At 32.6% G+C, this 25,284-nt stretch overlaps 1 protein-coding gene across 1 annotated transcript in view; it reads left to right on the forward strand.

Moving 5' to 3' along the window:
* Positions 1–25,225, forward strand: part of LOC148622171 (uncharacterized) — an 81,790-nt gene extending 56,565 nt beyond the window's left edge. The window contains exons 2-4 of the mRNA XM_088574109.1: positions 36–9,792; positions 11,232–11,302; positions 16,609–25,225. Coding sequence (XP_088430235.1) covers positions 36–9,792; positions 11,232–11,302; positions 16,609–24,520 — 17,740 coding nt within the window. The 3' untranslated portion in view covers positions 24,521–25,225. The remainder of the gene's footprint in view (positions 1–35; positions 9,793–11,231; positions 11,303–16,608) is intronic.
* The last annotated feature ends 59 nt before the right edge of the window (positions 25,226–25,284 follow it).

Genomic DNA, 25,284 nt, shown 5'->3' on the forward strand with positions numbered 1-25,284 from the left:
AGTTAAATAATAATTTCGTTATTTTTCTTTAACAGAAATGCATCAGAAGCTGTTTCTGTGAAGACAAAAGATTTTTTGACAGAAGCTTTAAATACCAACAGTAATCAAAAGAGCACAAGAAGTGAAACTCCCGTTGAGCGTCAGACACTTACACAGTCAGATAAAAACTCAGATGAGGCAAATACTTTAACAAATCGAAACAAAAGTGAGGAACCAGAAGAAAAGGGTAAAGAAAAAAGAGAAGCAGAGAATACACAATATGACAATGATAATAACAACGAACGATCGAAAAGGAATAAAATTACAAACGACAGACTATATAAGTATGAGCATAGAAAATATCACCAACCATCCAGCAAAGATAAACTGCATGATAAATACAATAAAATCTTCGAAAAAGAAAAAGAGAAGAACGCACAGACGAAAAAGCCCATACCAGCAAAAGTTACCAAGATGACGAGCGATAGGCTTAATAAGTACGAGCATAAAGAATATCACCACCCATCCAGCAAAGACAAACTACATGATAAATATAACAAATTCTTTGAAAAAGAAGATAAGAAGAACGCATTGAAGAAAAACAGCAAACCAGCAAAAGTCACAAAAACGATAAAACCAAAGAACAATAATGTCAAGAAAAAACCAAAACCATCAACGGTCACGAAGACTTTAAAACCAAAGAACTTTAATGTCAAGAAAAAACCAAAACCATCAAAGGTCACGAAGACTTTAAAACCAAAGAACAATAATGTCAAGAAAAAACAAAAACCATCAAAGGTCACGAAGACTTTAAAACCAAAGAACTTTAATGTCAAGAAAAAACCTAAACCATTTAAGGTCACGAAGACTTTAAAACCAAAGAACAATAATGTCAAGAAAAAACAAAAACCATCAAAGGTCACGAAGACTTTAAAACCAAAAAATGAGGTTGCCAAGGATGGAAATAAGCTTAATGAATACGGGCATAACAAAAATAACCATCCTTCCAGTAAAGACAAACTACATGATAAATTTAACAAAATCTTTAAAAAAGAAAAAGAGAAGAACGCATTGAAGAAACACGCCAAACCAGTGAAAGGCACAAAGACTATGAAACCAAAGAAGAATAATGCCGAGATAAAACCCAAACCATCAAAAGTCACGAAGACTTCAAAAGCAAAGAACTTTAATGTCAAGAAAAAAACAAAGCCATTAAAAGTAACCAAGACATCAAAACAAAAAAATGAGGTTGCCGAGAAGGGAGATAAGCTTTATAAGTATGAGCATAGAAAATATCACCAGCCATCCAGCAAAGACAAACTACATGATATATATAACAAAATCTTTGAAAAAGAAAAAGAGAAGGACGCGTTGAAGAAAAAAACCAAACCAGCGAAAGTTACAAAGACGACAAAACCAAAGAACAATAATGTCAAGAAAAAAACCAAACCATCAAAAGTCATTAAGACGAGACAACCATCAAAAACATCAAAAGCCAAGACGCCAACTAAACAAATAAATGCAAATACGCCGGTATCATCATCAAAACCAAAAAAAATCACCAAGCTATCAAATGTCAAAAAGCCTTCAAAACCGTCGAAAGTTAAAAAGCTGTTGAAACCAACTACAGTGAAAAAGCCAGCTAAACCATCGAAAGTTAAGAAGCCATTGAAACCACTTGAAGTGAAAAGGCCAGCCAAACAATCGAAAGTTAAAAAGCCGTTGAAACCAACAGAAGTGAAAAAGCCGGCAAAACCATCAAATGTTAAAAAGCCGTTAAAACCACTGACAGTGAAAAAGCCAGTCAAAGCATCGAAAGTTAAAAAGCCAGCCAAACCATCTAAAGTTAAAAAGCCGTTGAAACCAACAAAAGTGAAAAAACCATCCAAACCATCGAAAGTTAAAAAGCCATTAAAACCAACGAAAGTGAAAAAGCCAGCTAAACCATCAAACGTTAAAAACCCGTTGAAACCAACAAAAGTGAAAAAACCAACCAAACCATCAAAAGTTCAGAAGCCGTCAAAAGCGACGAAAGTGAAGAAGCCAGCAAAGCTATCAAAGGTTAAAAAGCCATTAAAACCACTAGAAGTGATCAAGCAAACTAAACCATCAAATGCTCAAAAAACATCAAAACTAACGAAAGTGAAAAAAACAACCAAACAACCAACTGTTAAAAAACCGTCAAAAGCAACAAGAGCGAAAAATGCAGCCAAATCATCGAAAGTCAAAAAGCCGTTGAAACCAACAAAAGTGAAAAAGCCACCAAAACTACCGGAAGTTAAAAAGCCGTTGAAACCCAAAAAATTGAATAAGCCGCCAAAACTATCGAAAGTTAAAAACCCGTTGAAACCAACAAAAGTGAATAAGCCAGCCAAACTATCGAAAATTAAGAAGCCGTCAAAAGCGACAAAAGCAAAACGGCCAGCAAATATATCAAAAAATAAAAAGCCGTTGAAACCGCTTAATGTGAAAAAGCCGGCTAAACCATCAAAAGTTGAAAAACCGTCAAAACCAACAACAGTGAAAAAAACAAACAAAAAGTCAACTGTTAAAAAACCCTCAAAAGCAACAAAAGCGAAAAAGCCTGTCAAACCATCGAAAGTTAATAAGCCGTTGAATCCAACAAAAGTGAAAAAACCAACCAAACCTTTGAACGTTAAAAAGCCGTTGAAACCAACAGAAGTGAAAAAGCCATCTAAACCATCAGAAGTTAAAAAAACCTCAAAAGCAACAAAAGCGGAAAAGCCAGTCAAACCATCGAAAGTTAAAAAGCCGTTGAAACCAACAAAAGTGAAAAAGCCAACTAAACCATCGAAAGTTAAAAAGCCGTTTAAACCAACAAAAGTAAAAGAAACAACTAAACCATCGAAAGTTAAAAAGCCGTCGAAATCTACAAAAGTGAAAAAAATAACTAAACCATCGAAAGTTAAAAAGCCGTTGAAACCAACAAAAGTGAAAAAGCAAACTAAACCATCGAAAGTCAAAAAGCCGTTGAAACCAACAAAAGTAAAAGAAACAACTAAACCATCGAAAGTTAAAAAGCCGTCGAAATCTACAAAAGTGGAAAAAACAACCAAACCATCGAAAGTTAAAAAGCCGTTGAAACCAACAAAAGTGAAAAAAATAACTAAACCATCGAAAGTTAAAAAGCCGTTGAAACCTTCAAAAGTGAAAAATCAAATCAAACCATCAAAAGTTAACAAACCGTTGAAACTAACTACAGTAAAAAAAACAACCAAAACATCGAAAGTTAAAAAGCCGTTGAAACCTACAAAAGTAAAAAAGCCAGCCAAACCATCGAAAGTTAAAAAGCCGTTGAAACCAATACAAGTGAAAAATCCAACCAAACCATCGAAAGTTAAAAAGCCGATGAAATCAACAACAGTGAAAAAAACAACCAAACCATCGAAAGTTAAAAAGCCGTTGAAACCTACAAAAGTAAAAAAGCCAGCCAAACCATCGAAAGTTAAAAAGCCGTTGAAACCAATACAAGTGAAAAATCCAACCAAACCATCGAAAGTTAAAAAGCCGCTGAAACCAACAAAATTGAAAAAGCAAACTAAACCATCGAAAGTCAAAAAGCCGTTGAAACCAACAAAAGTAAAAAAAACAACTAAACCATCGAAAGTTAAAAAGCCGTCGAAATCTACAAAAGTGGAAAAAACAACCAAACCATCGAAAGTTAAAAAGCCGTTGAAACCAACAAAAGTGAAAAAAATAACCAAACCATCGAAAGTTGAGAAGCCGTTAAAACCTTCAAAAGTGAAAAATCAAACCAAACCATCAAAAGTTAACAAACCGTTGAAACCAACTACAGTGAAAAAAACAACCAAAACATCGAAAGTTAAAAAGCCGATGAAACCTACAAAAGTAAAAAAGCCAGCCAAACCATCGAAAGTTAAAAAGCCGTTGAAAGCAATACAAGTAAAAAATCCAACCAAACCATCGAAAGTTAAAAAGCCGATGAAACCAACAAAAGTGAAAAAAACAGCCATACCATCGAAAGTTAAAAAGCCTTTGAAACCACTTAAAGTGAACAAGCCAGCCAAACCGGCAACAGTGAAAAAAACTTTGAAGCCAACAAAAGTGAAAAAGCCAGTAAAACCCAAAAAGACGTCTAAACAATTAACTGCCAAAAAAGAACAGAATAAAACAAAAATGGCACAGAAATTTAACCAACCACAGGTGCATATCAAACCGAAAAACGATTTGAAAAAGGGAAAACATAAAGAAAAAGCTGAAACGAAGAAGCAATTGCATAAACATAAACAAGGAGGACCCAATAAATTGACGAAAGCCCCAAAGACGGCTGCAAAATCTGAAAAGGGTAATACAATGCCAGGAAAACATAATATGTTACATGTGCACAAAAAGAAAGTTATAGAGGAAAAGAAACAAAACAAGGCAAAACAACACCATGTTCTAATAAAGAATCACAATAAGCATAATATGCATGCAGTTACGTCAAAGAAAAAGAAAGCAGAAGATCATCAACAAAATCATAAAATAAAAAAACAAAAGGAAAAAGGGAAAATTTCTGAGAAAAAGAAACATAAGAAGACAGAAAAACACAATATTCCAACCAATAAGCATAACAACCATGCAGTCAAGTCAAAGAAAAAGAAACCAGAAGAACATCAACAAAAACATGAAATAAAAAAACAAAAGGAAAAAAAGAAAGTTTCTGAGAAAAAGAAAAAAAGGAAGAATGAAAAACACCATATTCCAAATAAAAAGCATAATAACCATAACAAGCATGCGGTTACGCCAGAGAAAAAGAAACCAGAACCTCACAATCAAAAACACAAAATAAAAAAACAAAAAGAAAAAAAGAAAGTTTCTGAAAAAAAGAAACAAAGGAAGAATGAAAAACACCATATTCCAAGTAAGAAGCATAATAAGCATAATAAACATGCAGTAACGTCAAAGAAAAAGAATCCAGAAGAACATCAACATAAACATACAATAAAAACTCCAAAGAAACAGAAGGGTAAAAATAAAGGCAAGGAAAAGGTTGCGGCTAAGAAACTATTGGAAAAGCATAAAAATGACAACAATAAGTCTTACGAATTGAAAAAAGCACTCAAGAAGGCTGAAAAAATAATAAAAAAGAAAGAAAAGTCAAATAAACAAGGGAAATTACAATTACACAAGAAAAAAATGACGGAGGAAAAGAAACATAAGACAGAAAAACACCATATTCCAACCAAGAAGCATGCAGTTACGTCAAAGAAAAAGAAACCAGAAGAACATCAACAAAAACATACAATAAAAACACCAAAGAAACAGAAGGGTCAAAATAAAGACAAGGAAAAGGTTGCGGCTAAGAAACTATTGGAAAAGCATAAAAATGACAACAATAAGTCTTACGAATTGAAAAAAGCACCCAAGAAGGCTGAAAAAATAATAAAAAAGAAAGAAAAGTCAAATAAACAAGGGAAATTACAATTACACAAGAAAAAAATGACGGAGGAAAAGAAACATAAGACAGAAAAACACCATATTCCAACCAAGAAGCATGCAGTTACGTCAAAGAAAAAGAAACCAGAAGAACATCAACAAAAACATACAATAAAAACACCAAAGAAACAGAAGGGTCAAAATAAAGACAAGGAAAAGGTTGCGGCTAAGAAACTATTGGAAAAGCATAAAAATGACAACAATAAGTCTTACGAATTGAAAAAAGCACTCAAGAAGGCTGAAAAAATAACAAAAAAGAAAGAAAAGTCAAATAAACAAGGGAAATTACAATTACACAAGAAAAAAATGACGGAGGAAAAGAAACATAAGACAGAAAAACACCATATTCCAACCAAGAAGCATGCAGTAACGTCAAAAAAAAAGAAACCAGAAGAACATCAACAAAAACATACAATAAAAACACCAAAGAAACAGAAGGGTCAAAATAAAGACAAGGAAAAGGTTGCGGCTAAGAAACTATTGGAAAAGCATAAAAATGACAACAATAAGTCTTACGAATTGAAAAAAGCACTCAAGAAGGCTGAAAAAATAACAAAAAAGAAAGAAAAGTCAAATAAACAAGGGAAATTACAATTACACAAGAAAAAAATGACGGAGGAAAAGAAACCTAAGACAGAAAAACACCATATTCCAACCAAGAAGCATGCAGTTACGTCAAAGAAAAAGAAACTAGAAGAGCATAAGGAGAAACATAGAATCAAAACACCAAAGAAAGAGAAAACTAAAGAAAAGAAAAGGACAGAAAAACATGGAAAACTACAAATACATGATAATGTGCATGAAAAATCTAAGAAATTCAAAGAAGCAAAAAAACTCGTAGCAAAAACTGCAGAAAAGAATAATCTCATAATCAATGGCAAAAAAGTGAAAAAGCAAACTCTTGTGCAAATGATAAAGACAGCTATGATAAATAAATTGAAAAAGGTTGCACTAAGACCAAAACAACTGAACAAGCAAGTGCAAAAATTTAAACACCTAAATAAGGAACTAGCGACGGTAGCAAAAAATTTTACAGAGAAAAACAAAAGAAATCAGAACCCAATAACCCAAAAACTTGATAAAATGGAAAACGAATTACTACAAATTGAGGATAAAATGAAGACTTCATTGAAATCGAGCCCTGCTAAAAAAAATAAAATTAAGAATAAAAAAATGAATGTAAAGCCAGCGGTGAATGAAACATTAACTGCTGTGGAAGGAAAACCACAAAAGAAGCAATCACATAAAGTTAAAAAAACGAAAGTAGTGAAAGAGTCAGCAAAGATGAACAATAAAGGAAAACATGGAAAGCATGCACTGTCTAAACAGCAATTAAAGGAACAAGGTAATCATATGAAAAACAATACAGTGCAAAAAAATGCTACTATGAAAAAACAAGATGAAAACCGAACACACAAGCGCGAAAAGTCTAACAATGTAATGGCTAGACTTATGGGACAGGGAACAACAAATACGACGAAAATAAATACTGAAAAACATATCAAGAATAAAAAAAACAATGAAAGACATGGACAAATAAAAAAGCCAAGGAAAAAATTAGAAAAGGTGACCCAAAAGAATAAATCACAAAAGTCCAACGATAAATTGAAGATGCCACCGAAGAAGGCTAAAACAAATATATCAACACAAAAGAAGAAACAGTCAAAAATACAGACATTCAAGAATGGAAAGTTGAAAAGGGTAAAGACAGGGTCTGAAAAGGTTACACAAAAGCTGAAAAAAGTGAAAAAACCAGCGGCAAATAGAAATACTACTCATATCATTCATAAGCCAACACAAAGACACAAACAGCAGACTGGGACGGTAAACAAAGAGGCGGTAAAAAGTAAGGTAAAGAAAAAAGACGTGAATAAAAGCCAACTAACAAACATGAAAAATAAAAAAAACAAGGAAACGACACAACAGCCAGAAAAGGCTAAAACAAATTCAACGACACAAAAGAAGAAACATAATACAATAAAATCATTTAAGAATGGAAAGTTGAAAAAAGTGAAGATAGTGTCTGAAAAAGTTACGCAAAAGCTGAAAAAGGTGAAAAAACCGGCGGAAAATGGAAATACTACACTAACACATATCATTCATAGGCCTACGCAAAGTCATAAACATCAAACTGGGAAGATTAAGAAAGAGGCCGTTAAAGATAATGGAAAGAAAAAAGGTACTAATAAAAACGAAGTGTCGCACATGAAAAATGGTAAGGGTCGAGAACCAACGCACCTGCCAGAAATAGCTAAAACAAATACACCAACACAAAAGAAGAAACATAAAAAGATAAAAACATTAAAGAATGGAAAGTCGAAAGAGGTGAAACCAGAGACGGAAAAAATCACTCAAAATAATCAAAAGGCGAAAAAAATAGCGGAAAATAGAAATACTACACATATCATTCATAAGCCAACACAAAGTCACAAAAAACAGGCTGGAAAGATTACAAAAAATACGGAGGAAAATATTGGAAAGAAAAAAGATACTAATAGAAGCAAAGTGACACATATGAAAAATGAAAAGCATCAAAAACCCACCAAGCTGCCGGAAAAGGCTACATCGACTCAAAAGAAGAAACACAATAGAATAAAAACATTTAAGAATGGAAAATTGAAAAAGGTGAAGACTGTATCGAAAAAAGGCACACAACATCACCAAAAGGTGAAAAAACCAGCGGAAAATAGGAATATTACACACATCAATCAAAAGTCAACACAAAGTCATAAACATCAGCATGGAAAGATCAAGAAAGAGATGGTAGAAACTATTGGAAAGAAAAAAGGCACGAATAAAAGCAATGTGACACACGTGAAGATTGAAAAGCACAGAGAACCGACACAGCATCCAGAAAAGTCTAAAACAAATATATCGACACAAAAGAAGAAACACAATAAAACAAAAGCGTTTAAGAATGGAACGTTAAAAAAAGTGAAGACGGTATCGGAAAAAATTACACAAAATCAGCAAAAGGTGAAAAAGTCTGCGAAAGATGAAAATACAGCACAAAAACATATAAAACCAGCACGAAACCACGTACGGCATACTGGGAAAATTAAAATAATGAAAGTTAACACTTATGGTAAAAAAACAAAGGCTAACGAACACGGAAAGGCAAAAATTAAAAGTAACAGAAAATCGAAGAGACAACAGAAAAAGGCTAAAACAAATATATCAACAAATAGGAAAGAGAAAAAGGCGAAAATGCCATCGAAGAGTATAACAAAATCACAAGAACATCATAAGAAAATACAAAAACATAAACAAAAGGCTGGCAAAAGTGAAAACCAGAAAGATAAAAGTAATGGAAAGATAATAAAAGCCAACAACCATTCTGAGGCAAAAACTAAACAGCCGTCTCACCATCACATCAAGACAACGAATGCTACGAAACTGAAAGCAAAAGGTACAAAAAAGGAAATAAAATCTCATAATAATAAAACAACAATAAAAAATAAAAAACATGATAAGCTATTGGAAAAGGAAACTCATAAAAATGGAAATGTGGAGACCAAATCTGCGCATAATATACTTAAGAGGAAAATGAAACAGACAACAGAAAAGAAAAAGAATATAAATAAACATAAAAAAGCAACAAACAAGCACAAACCATCTAGAAATCAGAGTGGTAAGGTCAAGAAACTGACAAAAAATAGCAATAAAACAGATACACAAAAACACGAAACGGCTAAAATAGCTAAGAAAAAGCATGAAGATATGAAAAATAATACAGAACAAGTTGGAAATATGACAAAATGGACGCATCTCAAGAAATCGAGAAAGAATATGAAAAAAGAACTACATCGAAAGAAAGCACATCATAACGAATCAACACATAAACATAAATTGCACAAAGTGGCACAAAATTATACTTCGACGCAAAATGCATCATTTGAAGGTTCTTTGGAGTTAGAAAAAGAGCTAGAAGATTCTCTCACTAATATGTATAATGTTATAGACAATGGGAAAAATGGATCGAGTATGCAACAAATGCTAAATTCAAGCAGTATCCCTCCAGAAATAGCCATGGAAATGAAAAAAGAAGTGGATATTTTAAAACAAAAATTACGTCCGCTTTTTGAAAAAATTGAATTGGGAAAAAACAAGACTAAATTGAGTAATCTGTTTGGCACAAATTCTCCTTTTTATTCTCGTCTGTTACATCTTGAACAAGATTCATTGAAAGTTGAAAGGTATTTGGAAAAAAATACTAACGGCACTAACTCTTCAGGAAAGGCTCGTTTAGGAAAGATGAAAAAGGAACAACACAAACTGAAAAAAATCATCAAAGGATTAAACGGCAAGATTTCAAACGTTGACAAAAATCTCAAAAAGAAATCAAAAGCATTGTAAAATGATTTAATACTAATTGCCTAATGTCTGTGTTTTTCTAAAGAAACAAAATTACATATATGTTATCCCTGTGAGCTTACTTCCGTTTTGTCGTCACTGGGTGTCAATACAAAGTGATTTTTTCTTGTAATGATAAGATCAATATTAAGATATCTGTAACCAAAGAAATGGTTTTTGTCTTTAACTTAAAATTATCATTCAAAATATGAAATAGAAAAAAAGTAAAAGCGGTGAATATAGTATATTCAAATAATGAATACTACATGTATATCATCTGATTCATGGACAGTACTCAATAAAATAAAAATACATTCCTTTGTAACTAGAGGAAGATCATACGGAAGCAGAATGCGGCCATGTGGGAAAAAATTAAGTCGTTCCCAAAAGATATGATGTTCCTTTACGATTAATAGGATAATTAATTGGAAAGAGTGAATAACCAAAATATGGTCACGAGTGCCGCAGAACGCCTAGATTTAACGAGTCTTACTGCGTTTCCTAGTACGAGCGATCGATCATATTTTGGTTATTCACTCATACCGTTAGCGACTTCTTGAACTCGTCATTTCAGTACTTTATATTCGTAAATAGTTGGATAATTAATATTATATATTATCACTCCACGTTATGCTGCAGATCTTTGCCGTGGTTACCGCCATAGCTTCATAGTTTTAGCTCGTATGAGATAAAAATATACCTCTTAAAATCATACACGTGTGTTCTACGTGTGTTTCTTGCTTGTACGAGAACAGGAAGTTTACATGAAATGACCGGTTAGCATTGAACAGTACCCAGTTTCCGATTCAGGCACATGGGCTCGTTAGAAGCCTGTATAAAGATGAGATGATCGGTTAGCATTGAATTTATGTAATATTACCCAGTTTCCGATTCAAACACAGGGGCTCGTTACAATTGACTATATAATATAGGTCATATACATTATCATGGCCCCGATATCTATAGATAGTCATTGCCAGTTGTTTAATCTGGTTCCTGGTAACCAGTTGTTTAATTGAAAACATTCGAGTCATCACGGTTACGAAAGAGTAATCATATCAAGGGAACCAAAATTCTAGTGGATTTTAGAGCATGTCGCATTCGAGCAATTTCGGATGTTAAAAGTAAGCCAAAAACTGGCAGAGAATATTTGACGATTAGCAAATTTGAAGAATTCAGACTTTTAATATTATATAGGTTCCACCACTATTCGTTGCTATTTTTAATGTAAATTTCATTTTTTGTAAACGGCGGGTTGATATTCAATTTTGGCGGGGAAAAGCACGAATAAGAAATTACAGAATTCACTTAACTGTGAAATATCGATTTTTTTTTTCATACTGGGAACATTCGGTAAATCCTTGCTATCTATGTAATAAAACTGTCGTTCACTCAATATATTATGTAATTTCTGCAAGATACTATGTCGCTCCCTCAAGATACTATGTCATTCCCTCAAGAAAATTATCTTGTTTCCTAAAGATACTATGTCGTTCCCACAAGATGTTAGGTTTGAATTGGTGGTTCTTCAAGTGACATGTTATCTTGAGAGAGCGACATCATGTCTTGATGGAACGATATATTTTTTTTGCATGGCCGTGTTCATCCACCGTAGTTCTTTTTATGAGCCTGCTCAAAGTATTTCTTCTTTTACAAATTGAATTTCTTCGAAATGAGTTTTCGACACAAATATGGAGTAGACACAGCAAACATCTAAATTTAGTAAATGGTAAAATTTGATATTGAAAAGGTTCGACCTCTCATTCTCTTGAAAAATACACGATAAAAAAAAGTGAAATAGCAGGGCTTAGAAAAGGACCCGTTTATATGTTTGCGTAAGAGTGTGTGCAATGTCTCAAATCTATCGGCATTACACAATTCAGTTTCTTGAGTTAAAACTAATGCTACACTAGTGTGCATCTAAGCAGCTATTTATCCACGTACAAGATCTGTGTACATTTTTGATTTACATAAACTGCATTCAGTGGTTAAACATACTCTTTATTTGTATTTGATGCAGTCATGTTGATTCATGTTCAAGGGTTAGCCATGACGCCTCAAGTAATGTACCTTCTCCACAATCATTATATACCTGTATTGCATTTGAAAATATGGACGGTGGCAAATTAATTTTATTGGGGACACATAATTATGAAGCAGAATGTTAAATTCAAATTATTCTATATGTTTCCTTCCAAGCAAGGTAGTTATTAATCTCGGAACATTAAATGCAAACCTCTAGGGTGCATCAGAACAAATTTTACATTTGGATTATAAAGTTCATTATTAGAAGCATAGCCTGGATAACGTAATTCAATTTCCATGGTTTACACGGAGACAGAAGAATGTTTGAATCAATAATGAAAAAAAAAACAAAACACGCTTACGCATTCTTGTGGAGTGTTCCGAGGTATAACTCAGCCAAAATGGTAGTAAGCAAGAGTTTAAAATAAGTACTAACATTGGAAATTAAAAAACTCACCCCCCCCTCCCCCACACTTTGACATGCACTCTTAGTTCAGTCACTTACCCTTAATTCCGAAAAGTGTCCCCCTCGACCGTTCTGTAGAAATCAAACCCATCAAGATTTTGTTGCTATTCACTATTCATCAAAGTTTGAAGTAATTTGTCGAAATATGGAGTCGCTATTAATGCGACAGGTTTTTTTTAATGGACCCAACGTGCCGATATATGCGCTCTTGACTTTAGTACTCTCCCAAAATAGTAGTCTTTCTCGATCAATTTCTGTGAAGTGTAAAAATCGTTAAAACTAAGTCCTCTAAAAGGATATCCCCTTGGCCATTTTCTATGAGAATCAATCCCATTCACATTTCAATAATTATGAAGTATTCACCCGTCTGAACGAAATTGGCCCCCAAAAAATGGCGGTAAAGTCGCTTTGCTCTCAATATCACAGCCATTCAGAACCCTTCCCAAAATTAGTCCCCTAAGACCAGTTCTATAAAATAAACCGCATCCGCTATAATTGCTACTAACTATTCACAAAAGCCTAAATCTTCATTTCTTACAAATCCCTACACTCTCAATACCCCACAAATATGCACTCTTGAATTCAGTTCATCTTCCTCCCCCCCCCTTGGGCAATTTCTGTAAAAGGTAATTCCTTGAAGGATGGGCGATATCCAGGCGACAACAAATTATGACTAATGCACGAGTCAAAACCAAAAATTCTGGTTCAGGGTATCTATATAGTCTTTGTATCCTCTTGTTTGAAAAATTAGATGAAATCCGGTACGGTCGGGCCGTGCCATGAAAGGTGCCTTATCTTACGGCCAATCAAAGTACGATGTCTTACCTAACAGTTTTATCTTCAGTGAAGGAGTACTAAATAATTATCTCAAAATGGGACAAATAAATACCAATGACCTTGCGTCCGTTACACATTACTTTGTTGACGCAAAACAAGAAAATACTCAACAGATTTTGTTCAAATTTTGTACAATTGTCATATAGTTGATCATATTGCGTCGCCATTTTGAGTCGACAAATTTTACTTGAGTTGTGGACTTAATTGAATTTGTACATGCTACATTATAGGAACACTTTGTGAACGCATATGATTGTTAGTCACCATATTTTGTTGATCATTTTTGTTATCATTTTTCTTTAACAAATATAACAGAAGTTTTAATCAAAGAAATAGTATTTTACAAACAGTGTGTTTATCAACAACAACGAAAAACAAGTCAATAATACATTATTTAAGTACCATAGTACCAATATTCCTTTGAGTATTCGGGCTTTTCATATATATGTGATAAACTATCAAATGACCCTTAAAATTGCATAACTAGCACGCTACACATCATGCAAAAAAAATGAGTTTTTTTTCAACAGTGGACAAAAAAATGAAACAGACCTGGAAAATATTGTCTTCGAAAAAAAAAGAAATATAAAGTTAGTAAATTAATGTGTTTCACATTGATACAAAATACCCCAAAATCCTGAAAATTGCTAAACACAAAAGAAGACACTTTAACTCAGCATCATGGTCTATATAAGAAAATTTGATATGGCGAAATAATCCTACCGGGATGAAAGGTGTTAGGTTACATTTAAATGTTTTCTTGGTGTCGTTGAATAGGGTAAACAATTTGACATAATGACATAAGTGCAGTTGCGACAAGGTGGCCGTTGAGATGTGTTAAGGATTATTGTCATATTTTCAATTTCATACAATTAATATTTTTTGCCCATTAAGATAATGTAGTTAGAAACAACTCAAAAATAACATGTTTTAGTTAGAAGTGGGAATAATTACACATTCCGTTCAATAAGATTTTTAAAAAAAAAAGTTGCAAGCCTCGAAATATTATGTTTTACTCTTGTCTATATCTTTAATCAATATAAAAAACAAAATACTTCTGTTTGATTTGCAAAGGTTGCTCAAAATCTCTTAGTAATTCCAAGTTAACACATTATGAAGAAAATTTTGTTTAAAATATTTGTAAAAAAATGGTTTGTGAGGGATTACCCCAAACCTCCCTATTCAGTTCATGGTTTTATTTATGTAAACTGGTGTATTTTTGTAACCTTATCGTAAGATATAAAAAAAAAACTTATAATATATATGTACAAGAAATAACTCCTAAAGTTTCATTTTGTATCGAGATGAAAATAAAATATTCACTGCTTACATCTGTGTCGATAATCGAAATAGTTTGATGTTTTTGTCTAGTAGTATGTTCGTAATCTGTTAAAAATAAATGAAAGTCTGTGCCCACAAGGGAAAAAGGCAAAAGTTAAAGTCTCTTGAAACGAAGAAAGAAGCGTCAAAACAGCAGAAAAAAAAACACAAGTAAACCTAAGCAAATTGACAAATCAGAAAGTCAAATGACTCCAAAGAAAAATGATACATTATATAAATATGAATATAAAAATGACATCATCCGTCACAAACCTTCACAGGTCATACTGCAAAATATGTTTGAAATTCGGACTTATTGATACTAAGGCTGCAAAAGCAAAGTTCAGTATAGGATTCCCCGCTACGCATTCCCCGCTCCAAGTACCATATGGTCAAATATAAACGGAAGTTGTCAAAAATTAATAGAAGTTGATGTCGCTCGAGTCTGCAATCGAAAACCACGACTGGAAAATCTGTATAAAGCTCAGTCAAAATATCAAGTAGATAACGCAATCGTTCCAATATCTCGTCATTGATTCATATTCTATCAATGTAAGATTTCTTTAACGCTTTCCTTCATATCATTTCTTTCGACGCGTCTGACCCCTTAAATCCTCCCTTTTTAGATAGTTGGATGTGGTCAGTTTAAAACTTGTTTGGCTTGTAAGAAAAAATGTGTGTTTTAAGTGGTAATGAATGAATAAGATCTTGTTAGGGGTTCCTATATAATGGAGGATGTGCTTCCCTGTGATTGCTGGTGCTCGAAAGGCACACAAGTAATACGAAGCAGACCCCAACTAAAATACATGTACCTGAATTTTCTCATATGCAAATTTCAGTTACTAATTCCAAAAAAAAATCAATGCTAAATATTGAGGTAAAATATGGCTAAATTATGCACCTTTTTGGGCCTGCTTCTCTTCCCATTGTGACCCTTAAAATCGCATATCCAGCACGCTACACCTCATGCAAAGAAACCAAGTTTTTTTTCAAGAGTGGACATTAAAAATTGAAACAAACCTAGAAAATCTTAGCCTTCGGAAAAGAATCGAAATATCAAGTTATAGTTTAGTATAATTTATGAGTTTCACACTGATACAAATATACCCACAAATCCTAATATAAATTGCTTAACGCTAGATAAGACACTTTAAATCAGCATGATCATTATAAGGGAATGGCATATTTTCAATTTCATATAATTAATATCTTTTTTACTCATTAAGATTATCAAATAGGAATTAAAGCTTCAGTCACAATATCACGTGGCTATGGAAATAGTCCATTTGATAGATAACGTAATTGTTCCACTACCTCGTCATTGATACATATTTCATCAATGTAAGAGTTTTTTTTAACCCTTTCCTTTATGTCATTCCATTCGACGCATCTGACCCCTTAAACCCCCTTTTCTTAGATCGTAGTCAGTTGAAACAAGTAATATCTTTTAAACAAAAGATAGCCGACGCAGTAAAATTTTGTTCTTTTTACTTATAAGTTTCTACATTTCATTCAAGAAAATAAGCACATGGTTTCAAACGCCACTAAGTTATCAGTATTTGACCAATGAGGAAACAGAATTGCGATCAGGTGACTTGCGTTTCCATGGAAGACCGTCTTTAAGGTCAAGTTATAAAAACGAAACTATACCGACTGAAGGTTTTCTGAAAAGTAAAACACGTGTACCTGAATTTTCTCAGCGACTAATTTAAAAAGCTAAATATTGAGGTAAAATATGGATTAATTTTTCACGTTTTGGGCCTACTCCTTTTCCTATTGTAGCAGCGGTCTCTGAAATAATATTGTTACAAAAGACCTTTGCCCAATGTCGATTTCCGCCATGGTATATATGTATATGGTATGTATATAAAAAACAGTAGCAATTTTTATTTTCAGCCTCATTTGATGCATGAAAAATGTGACAAACATCATGCTGGTGTTATTAACTGGTCTACAAAGAACATCTTATAAGAACTGCAACCTTTTAAACGTATGATACTCTATCAGCAGCTACAAAATATATCTACATTTTTAAATGTTTTATGTAAAAATAACTCAGTCAACTCGTAATTATTTTGCTCTCATGGAAACGAAGCGACGATATTTCTATTTTATGTGTATATAGTTCAATTCAGCTTTGTAATTGTACCGTTTGTTTTCTTCAACAGAAAAACATCCAGTGCTGTGTCACTCAAGACAAAACATTCGTTTAAACAAGCTACAGAAGACAAAGACGACATAAAGAATACCAGGAGTAAACCCGATCAGCATGAGCAAACAGGGTCTTATAATCAGTTTAAAGGAACCAAACCAAAAAAACTACAAAACGAAAAGATAATTACAAGTAAAATAAATATAAGATCTTCAAAAGAACAACTAATTAAAAAAGAGAACTCAACAAATGTAAACAAACATGATAAAAAAGATCATTCAAAAAGGATTAAAAGATCAAGTAACAGGCTTTACAAGTATGAGCATAGAAAATGGCATTATCCGTCACGAACCGATAAATTACATGAGAAGTATAACCATCAGTTCGAAATTAAAAACACGAGAGCGAACCCAGCACAAGGAAAAGTGCAAATGTTAAAGTCTTTGGAAAAGAAGAAAGAAGTGCCAAAACAGCAGAAAAAGAACACAAGTAAACCGAAGCAAGTTGATAAATCAGAAAGTCAAATGACCCCGAAGAAAAATGATACATTGTATGAATATGGACATAGAAAATGGCATCATCCGTCACGAACTGATGAATTACATGAGAAGTATAACCATCGGTTCGAAATTAAAAACACAAAAGCGAACCCAGCGCAAGGAAAGGTGCAAAAGTTAAAGTCTCTGAAAAAGACGAAAGAAATGCTAAAACAACAGAAAAAGAACACAAGTAAACCGAAGCAAATTGATAAATCAGAAAGTCAAATGACCCCAAAGATAAATGATACTTTGTATAAATATGAACATAGAAAATGGCATCATCCGTCACGAACTGATAAATTACATGAGAAGTATAACCATCAGTTCGAAATTAAAAACACAAAAGCGAACCCAGCGCAAGGAAAGGTGCAAAAGTTAAAGTCTCTGGAAAAGACGAAAGAAATGCTAAAACAACAGAAAAAGAACACAAGTAAACCGAAGCAAATTGATAAATCAGAAAGTCAAATGACCCCAAAGAAAAATGATACATTGTATGAATATCAACATAGAAAATGGCATCATCCGTCACGAACTGATAAATTACATGAGAAGTATAACAATCAGATCGAAATTAAAAACACAAAAGCGGACCAAGCACCAGGAAAAGTGCAAAAGTTAAAATCTCTGGAAAAGATGAAAGAAGTGCCAAAACTGCCGAAAAAGAACACAAGTAAACCGAAGCAAATTGATAAATCAGAAAGTCAAATGACCCCGAAGATAAATGGTACTTTGTATAAATATGAACATAGAAAATGGCATCATCCGTCACGAACTGATAAATTACATGAGAAGTATAACCATCGGTTCGAAATTAAAAACACAAAAGCGAACCCAGCACAAGGAAAAGAGCAAAAGTTAATGTCTCTGGAAAAGACGAAAGAAATGCTGAAACAGCAGAAAAAGAACACAAGTAAACCGAAGCAAGTTGATAAATCAGAAAGTCAAATGACGCCTAAGAAAAATGATACACTGTATAGATATGAACATAGAAAATGGCATTATCCGTCACGAACTGATAAATTACATGAGAAGTATAACCATCAGTTCGAAATTAAAAATATGAAAACAGACAATAAAGAGAAACATAACTCAAATATCAAGCCTCCGGAAAAAAAGAAGGAAGTGCCAAAACAGCGGAAAAAGAAGACAAGTAACCAAATCCAACTAATAAAAACACAGAAGAAAGAAAGAGGAAATGCAAAAATGAATACATTTAAAACCAAACAGCCTAAAAAAACACTGAAACAAAATAAAATACTACCAAAAACAAAAAACAAACATGGAATAAGGAAAGAAAAAAAGCGCCAGGAAGAAAAGAAAGGAAAAATAAAATCTATCGGAAAGAAAAACAAAACACAAAAACAAATGAAAAAGAAAACGAGTACGCAAGAACACAAAAGAAAACAAACACAGAAGAAAGAAATGGTAGCAGTAAATAGTCTAAAGAATAAGACCAAACGCCCTACTACACAAACTAAGCAACAGAAAAAATTAAAAGGAATGAAGAAGAAAAATCATGAATCAAAAAACGAAAGAGAGCATAAAAAAAAAAAGATAACAAAATTAAATTCTCTCGTAAAGAACAGCAAAACGCAAAAACAGCTAAAGAAGCAAACAAGTTCGCCGAAAACAACGAGAGGAAAAGAACTGAAGAAAGAAAACGTGGTTACAAAAACAATACAGAAAATGACAAAACATCCTAAGGGACCGCCCAAGCAACACAAAAAGTTAAATAAAATGAAAAACAAACATGGTGTGAAAAATGAAAGAAAGCATAAAGAAGAAAAGAAAGGAAAACTGGAATCCCTTGGAAAGAAAAACGGACAGAAAAAACAGATTAAACAGAAAACAAGTACAAAAGAACTTCAGAGGAAGAAATCACAGAAAAATGAAAAGGAAGCAGCAAAAATTCTGAAGAATAAGACCAAACAGATCACGGAACCACCCAAACAAAACAGAAAGATTAAAGAAATACAGAAGAAGAAACATGGATTAAAAATGGATAAAAATCACAAAGAAGGAAAGAAAACAAAATCAAAATTTCTCGGCAAGAAAAACGAAACACAAAAACAGACGAAAAAGAAAACAAGTACACAAGATCTTACGAAGAAGAAACCACGGAAGAAAGAAAATGTAGTAAATACAACTCTAAAGAATAAGACCAAACAGCCTACGAAATCACTAAAGCAACACAAAAGTACAAAAGGACTTCAGAGGAAGAAATCACAGAAGAAAGAAAAGGAAGCAGCAAAACTTCTGAAGAATAAGACCAAACAGATCACGGAACCACCCAAACAAAACAGAAAGATTAAAGAAATACAGAAGAAGAAACATGGATTAAAAATGGATAAAAATCACAAAAAAGGAAAGAAAATAAAATCAAAATTTTTCGGCAAGAAAAACGAAACACAAAAACAGACGAAAAAGAAAACAAGTACACAAGATCTTACGAAGAAGAAACCACGGAAGAAAGTAAATGTAGTAAAAAAAACTTTAGAGAATAAGACCAAACAGCCTACGAAATCACTAAAGCAACACAAGCAGTTAAAAGATATACAAAAGAATAAACATGGGATGAAAAATGAAAGAAAGCATAAAGAAGAAAACAAAGCAAAATTAGAATCTCTCAGGAAGAAAAACAAAGCACAAAAACAGGTGAAAAAGAAAACGAGTAGGCAAGAACAAAAGAGAAAGCTGGCACAGAAGGAAGAAAAGGCAGTCGCAAAAATTCTGAAGATAAAGGCCAACCAGTCTTTGGAACCTCTCAAGCATTACAAAAAGTTAAAAGATATAAAGAAGAACAAGCGTGGAATGAATAAAAAAGGGAAGCACAGAGAAGAAAAGAAAAGAAAATTAGAATCTCTCAGAAAGAAAAACGATGCACAAAAGCAGTTGCATCAGAAAACAACTACGCAAAAACAACAGAGAGGGAAAGTACAGAAAAAAGAAAAGGTAACCACAAAACCATTAAAGACCAACAAACAGCCTACGGAACAAGCAAAGCATTATAAACAAATAATTGGAATGAAGAAACATGGATTGAAAAAGGAAAGAAAGCATAGAGCAGAAAAGAATGCTAAATTTCAAAGTGAAAAAAAGAAATTAGCAAAAAATAAGGTAAAGCAAAAAGAATCGAAGAAAGTTGAGCATATAATTAACCAAAATGCAAAAACAGTGCAAAAACACAAAAAGCCGGAAAAACACCATAAAGAAAAACAAGTGCGGAAGAAAGAAATGATAACCAAAAAAATATTAAAGAATAAAAAGATACAGCCGACAAATCAAAAACAACAAATAAGCCCGAAAGAAATGAATGATAAACACAAAAATATGAATAAAAGTGAGCATGAACAGGAAAATGTACAGAAGGTAATGCCTGAACAGAAATCAATACAAAAAAATACAACAGCTCCGGTAAAAAAACATGTGAAATCGCTTATACATTTAAAAAAAGCACCGTCGAACAAACTAAAAAAAGCAAATGAACAAAAGAAAAAGAAGCAACCGCAAACAAAAGCATCAAATCAGCAAGTGCAACATAACAAACCTGTAAAGAAACATATGAAACTGAAGATACAACAAAAGACAGAAAGGAAACACAGTAAACCTATACAAAAACAGCAAACAAAGCCCTTCAAACAACATAAAAAATTGAAAGGGATAAAGCAAGACAAAAAGTCTCTGCTGAACAGAATAAATTCGAATGGAACATTAAAAATAAAGAGCGGAAATGTAAACGTGAAGAACACAACAGCCCCTAGAAGGCTAAATATGAATGAAATATTGAAGAAGAAGAACGAAACGAAAAACCAGATACAACATAAAATGTCAATGAGCAAACACGGAGAGACGATTAAATCTAAAGTGCAAAAGCATCTCCACGAAATGATGACCAATCAGTTAATGAAGGAAAACCCAGTAAAAACAAAAGTCGCAAGGAAAACATTGAAAAAAATGAAAAACAATGTTAAGATGCTAAAAAAAGAAAAATCAAAGTCACAAAAGGTAAAATCACACATGCGTGAACAATTAAAGAAAGAAAAAATGAAAGAAAATGCATCCATTAAAAAAGAAAGAAAAATGAAAAAGAAGGATATTGAGCTAAAAAAACAGAAATTAAAGACACAGAAAATGAAAATACGAATACGTGAACAATTAAAAGATGCCAAAAAGAACAAAAAGGAATCAATTAGAAAAGAAAAGATAATGAAAAAGAAGGATTTAGGGCTAAAAGAACAGAAATTAAAAGTACAAAAAATAAAAAACAAACAATTACGTGAACAATTAAAAAAAGAAAAAATGAAAGAAAAGGCATCCATTAGTAAAGAAAGAAAAATGAAAAAGGATACTCAGCTAAAAAAACAGAAAATAGATAGACAGAAAATAAAAACACGAATACGTGAACAATTAAAGGAAGCCATTGAAAACGAACAGAAAATGAAAAAGAAGGAATTAGGGCTAAAAGAACAGAAATTAAAAGTACAAAAAATAAACAATAAACAATTGCGTGAACAATTAAAGACAGCCCAAAAAAGAGAAAAAGAATCCATAAAAAAAGAAAGACAAGCTATCAAACATTTCAAACAGGCAATGAAGAAGACTAAAAACATGTACACGAAGTTGAAGAATAAAGTAAAAATAAAACATGAAATGAAAGAGTTGCCATTAGTAAATGGGAAAAATAAACGATTACAAAAATATGAACAGGTTCAAAAGCAAGATGAAAAGTTGGAAGAAGCGAAAAAATATGCAATGATTCAGAAGAAAAAGGCAAAGCATATGGAGGACCTAGTTAACTTGAAATTACGTAACCTTACCAACTCAATTATAGAGGAAGACTCACAAGCAAAACCTGTTGAACAAATAACCAAAGAAACGGAGAAGCGACAAAAAAAGAAAGAACAACGGTTGCAAACAAAACTTACGGAGATAGCACAAAAGTATACAGAAATGGAAAATCAGTTACAAAAGATGGAAAACTCTATAGAAACGAATGAAAAGTCAATTGAAGGAAAACATGCTTTACAACACAATGCAAGAATGGAGAAGCCATCCAATACCCAACCCGAAACAATATATAAACACACAAAACAACGGACGCCAACCAGAGTCAAAGAAAAAACTGATAAAAAAATAGAACAAAAAACAAAAAAAAGGAAAGTGGCTAAGAAAACAAAAGAGAAGAGTGAAAATTCGAATAAGGGGAGGAATAAAGAACCAAGCAAGGACTCGTCTAAGCATCCAACGGAAACAAAACAACAATGGCAAACGCTAGTACCAATAAGAAAACATGCTCTAAAGAAAACGACACATTTGAAGAACAATATTGATACAAAAATGTTTGAAAAGAAAAATAAGCTGACGATTAAACACAACAAAATGGAAAAACATCCTGAAATGACCAAAAAACTAAAGCATAAGAACGAGTTGAAAGACGAGGAAAAACAAATGTATAAGAAAAACTTTAAGGGAAAGGAAAAACAAACACACAAGAAAAGTTTAAAGGAACATGAAAAACAAACGCATGAAAAAAATTTGGAGGAAAAAGAGAAACAAGCGCATGAAAAAAAATTGGAGGAAAAAGAAAAACAAATTCATCAGACAAAAATGAAGGAAAAAGAAAAACAAACGCATGGGAAAAAATTGAAGAAAAAAGAAAAACAAACGCATAAGAAAAATTTAGAGAAAAAAGAAAAGCAAACGCATAAAAAAACATTGGAGGAAAAAGGAAAACAAATGCATAAGAAAAAAATGAAGGAAAAAGAAAATCAAAGGCATCAGGAAATTTTGAAGGGAAAACAAACGCATAAGAATAATTTAAAGGAAAAAGAAAAGCGTACGCATAAGAATAAACTGAAGAAAAAGGAAAAACAAACGCATAAGAATGATTTAAAGGGAAAAGAAAAACATACGCATCAGAAAAAAAGGAAGGAAAACGAAAAACGGCCGCATAGAAATTTGAAGGAAAAGAAAAAACAAATGCAAAAGAAAAAAATGAAGAAAAAGAAAGAACAAACTCATAGATATTTAAAGGATAAGGGAAAACAAATGCATAATAAAAAATTGAAGGACAAAAATAAACAAATGCATATACAGAAAAAGGAATTACAAAAGCATAATAAAACAGGATCCAGCAAAAAAATGAAATTAAAAGAGAACGAAAAAAACAAATCACAACAAAAACATAATTTGTTGAAAATGTCAGTGAAAGGTCATGATAAGAGTAAAGGAAACTCCATTCAAAAGGAAATGGCGAGAAAAAGAAAGGACAAACAAAAGCAACATGAAAAAGAAAAGCACAAACACAAGTCCACAAATATAGTTGGAAAGAAACCGACAATAAAAACTATAAAAAATATGAAATCTAGTTCCCATAAACAAAAGCCGTCTAAGTCGACCAAAAGAAAGGATATGAAATTTAAAAAGGTACCACACGCAAAGTATGAATTAAAACAAATATTAGGACAGTATAAAAAATCAGAAATACCAAATAAAACAACACATAAAAAACAAGCAACAAAAAAGGTGAAACTCGAAGACAAAGTGTTGAAAAAAGAAATACCGCAAGATGATGAACTTAAAAAGCTAGCTAACAAAAGCAAAAACGCCAAAGAATCGAAACAGCAGTGGGTACAAATGAACGTCCCGACTCTCAAGGCACTGAACCTTAACGCAACACACAGAACTGGAGTGAACATGGGGAAAAGCGCAAACTCGACTAAGTGGAACAGTGTACAAAAGAAAAATATAACTCACCAGAATAAAAAAATCCAAAATGTACCGGAAAAGTATAGAAAACATGAAAAACCAAAGAATTCACTGGATAAACTTATACTTCAAGGCAGAAATAACTTTAACAAAAAAGCAAAAGAACCGAAACAGCCATGGGTAAAAAATAATAAAAGCATCATTGATCATAGGACATTTAATCAAACCGCACCACATCAGAATGAACATAAAAATCTGAAGACGTTGCCAAACAATGTAACGTTTGAAAGTTCACTAAGTCTCGAAAAAGATATCACCAAATCCCTCTTCGCAATGTATAATATTATCGCAAATGAACAAAACGAGACGAGCGATTCAGAATTGGAATCATTGCTTAATAAATCTGCAAGAACTATTTCTCCTAAAGTTGCAATGAAAATGAAAACAGGAGTCGATTTGGTAAAAAAGAACCTACTCCCAGTATTTAAAGAGATTGAAACTGAGAAAAACATGACAAAAATGGAGCATCTTCGTGAACTTAACAGTCCACTTTATCCTCGTCTTCTAAATTTCAAAAACAATTCCTTAGACTTGGAGAAATATATCGAACAGGAATCAGTCAATGTCACTGGTCATTCCTCAAACAGTTCCCCAGTGAAAAAGACAAATAAATTACATTAGAAAAAGGCCAACTTTGATTTATAACATTTGTAGCATACTCCGCGTATTTAACAAAGTTTGTGTAATGTAGAATGTGAACATGTAATATCAGGTCAGATCCCACTTTACTCAATAATGATGTATTATTCCCTAAGCCATATAATTCTCTATATCATTCAAAATCTGATAATTAACGAACCACTTGCAATAATCGCTAAAACGATGTTTTACGGGTACCCGTAATATTCGAAACGAAATGTGAAACGAAACGAAAAGAAATAAATTGAAATAGACATTCAATGCAAAAAATATTCAATCATTAAGCAACTGGTATATAAACAGTTTTAGTCAAGTCGATTGAAGTAAACTTTATTTAGAGTCTGTTTTAACACATTAAACGTACTAAAGTCCAGGTTGCTCAGCTGTATGTTAAAAACAAACGAATGAAAACTAAAGCAAATTATGAAAAGCGGGTCTGATACTCATCATATTGCAAGTGTACTTAATGCAACTTTTGATTATACCAAATGATAAGAAATTCGTTTTACATATATATTCTATTCTATCAAGAAGAATACATTTATGGATGGAAGGACATTTTGGTTATTTTCTGTTATTATCATTTTCTCTGATATGCAAAGTGTGCGTTTAGTATAATATGCATATGCACCCCTCTGTAAACATTCTTTTGTATATAAATAAATATATCAATTTGCAAGACACAAATGACGTCACTTTTAGTCCAACTGCATGTAATTACGACAATATTTTTTTGATAAAAAAAG

The sequence above is a fragment of the Perna viridis genome, chromosome 3 (assembly GCF_037379345.1).
Source record: "Perna viridis isolate PV_CMFRI_1.1 ecotype Kerala chromosome 3, ASM3737934v1, whole genome shotgun sequence".
Classification (NCBI taxonomy): domain Eukaryota; kingdom Metazoa; phylum Mollusca; class Bivalvia; order Mytilida; family Mytilidae; genus Perna; species Perna viridis.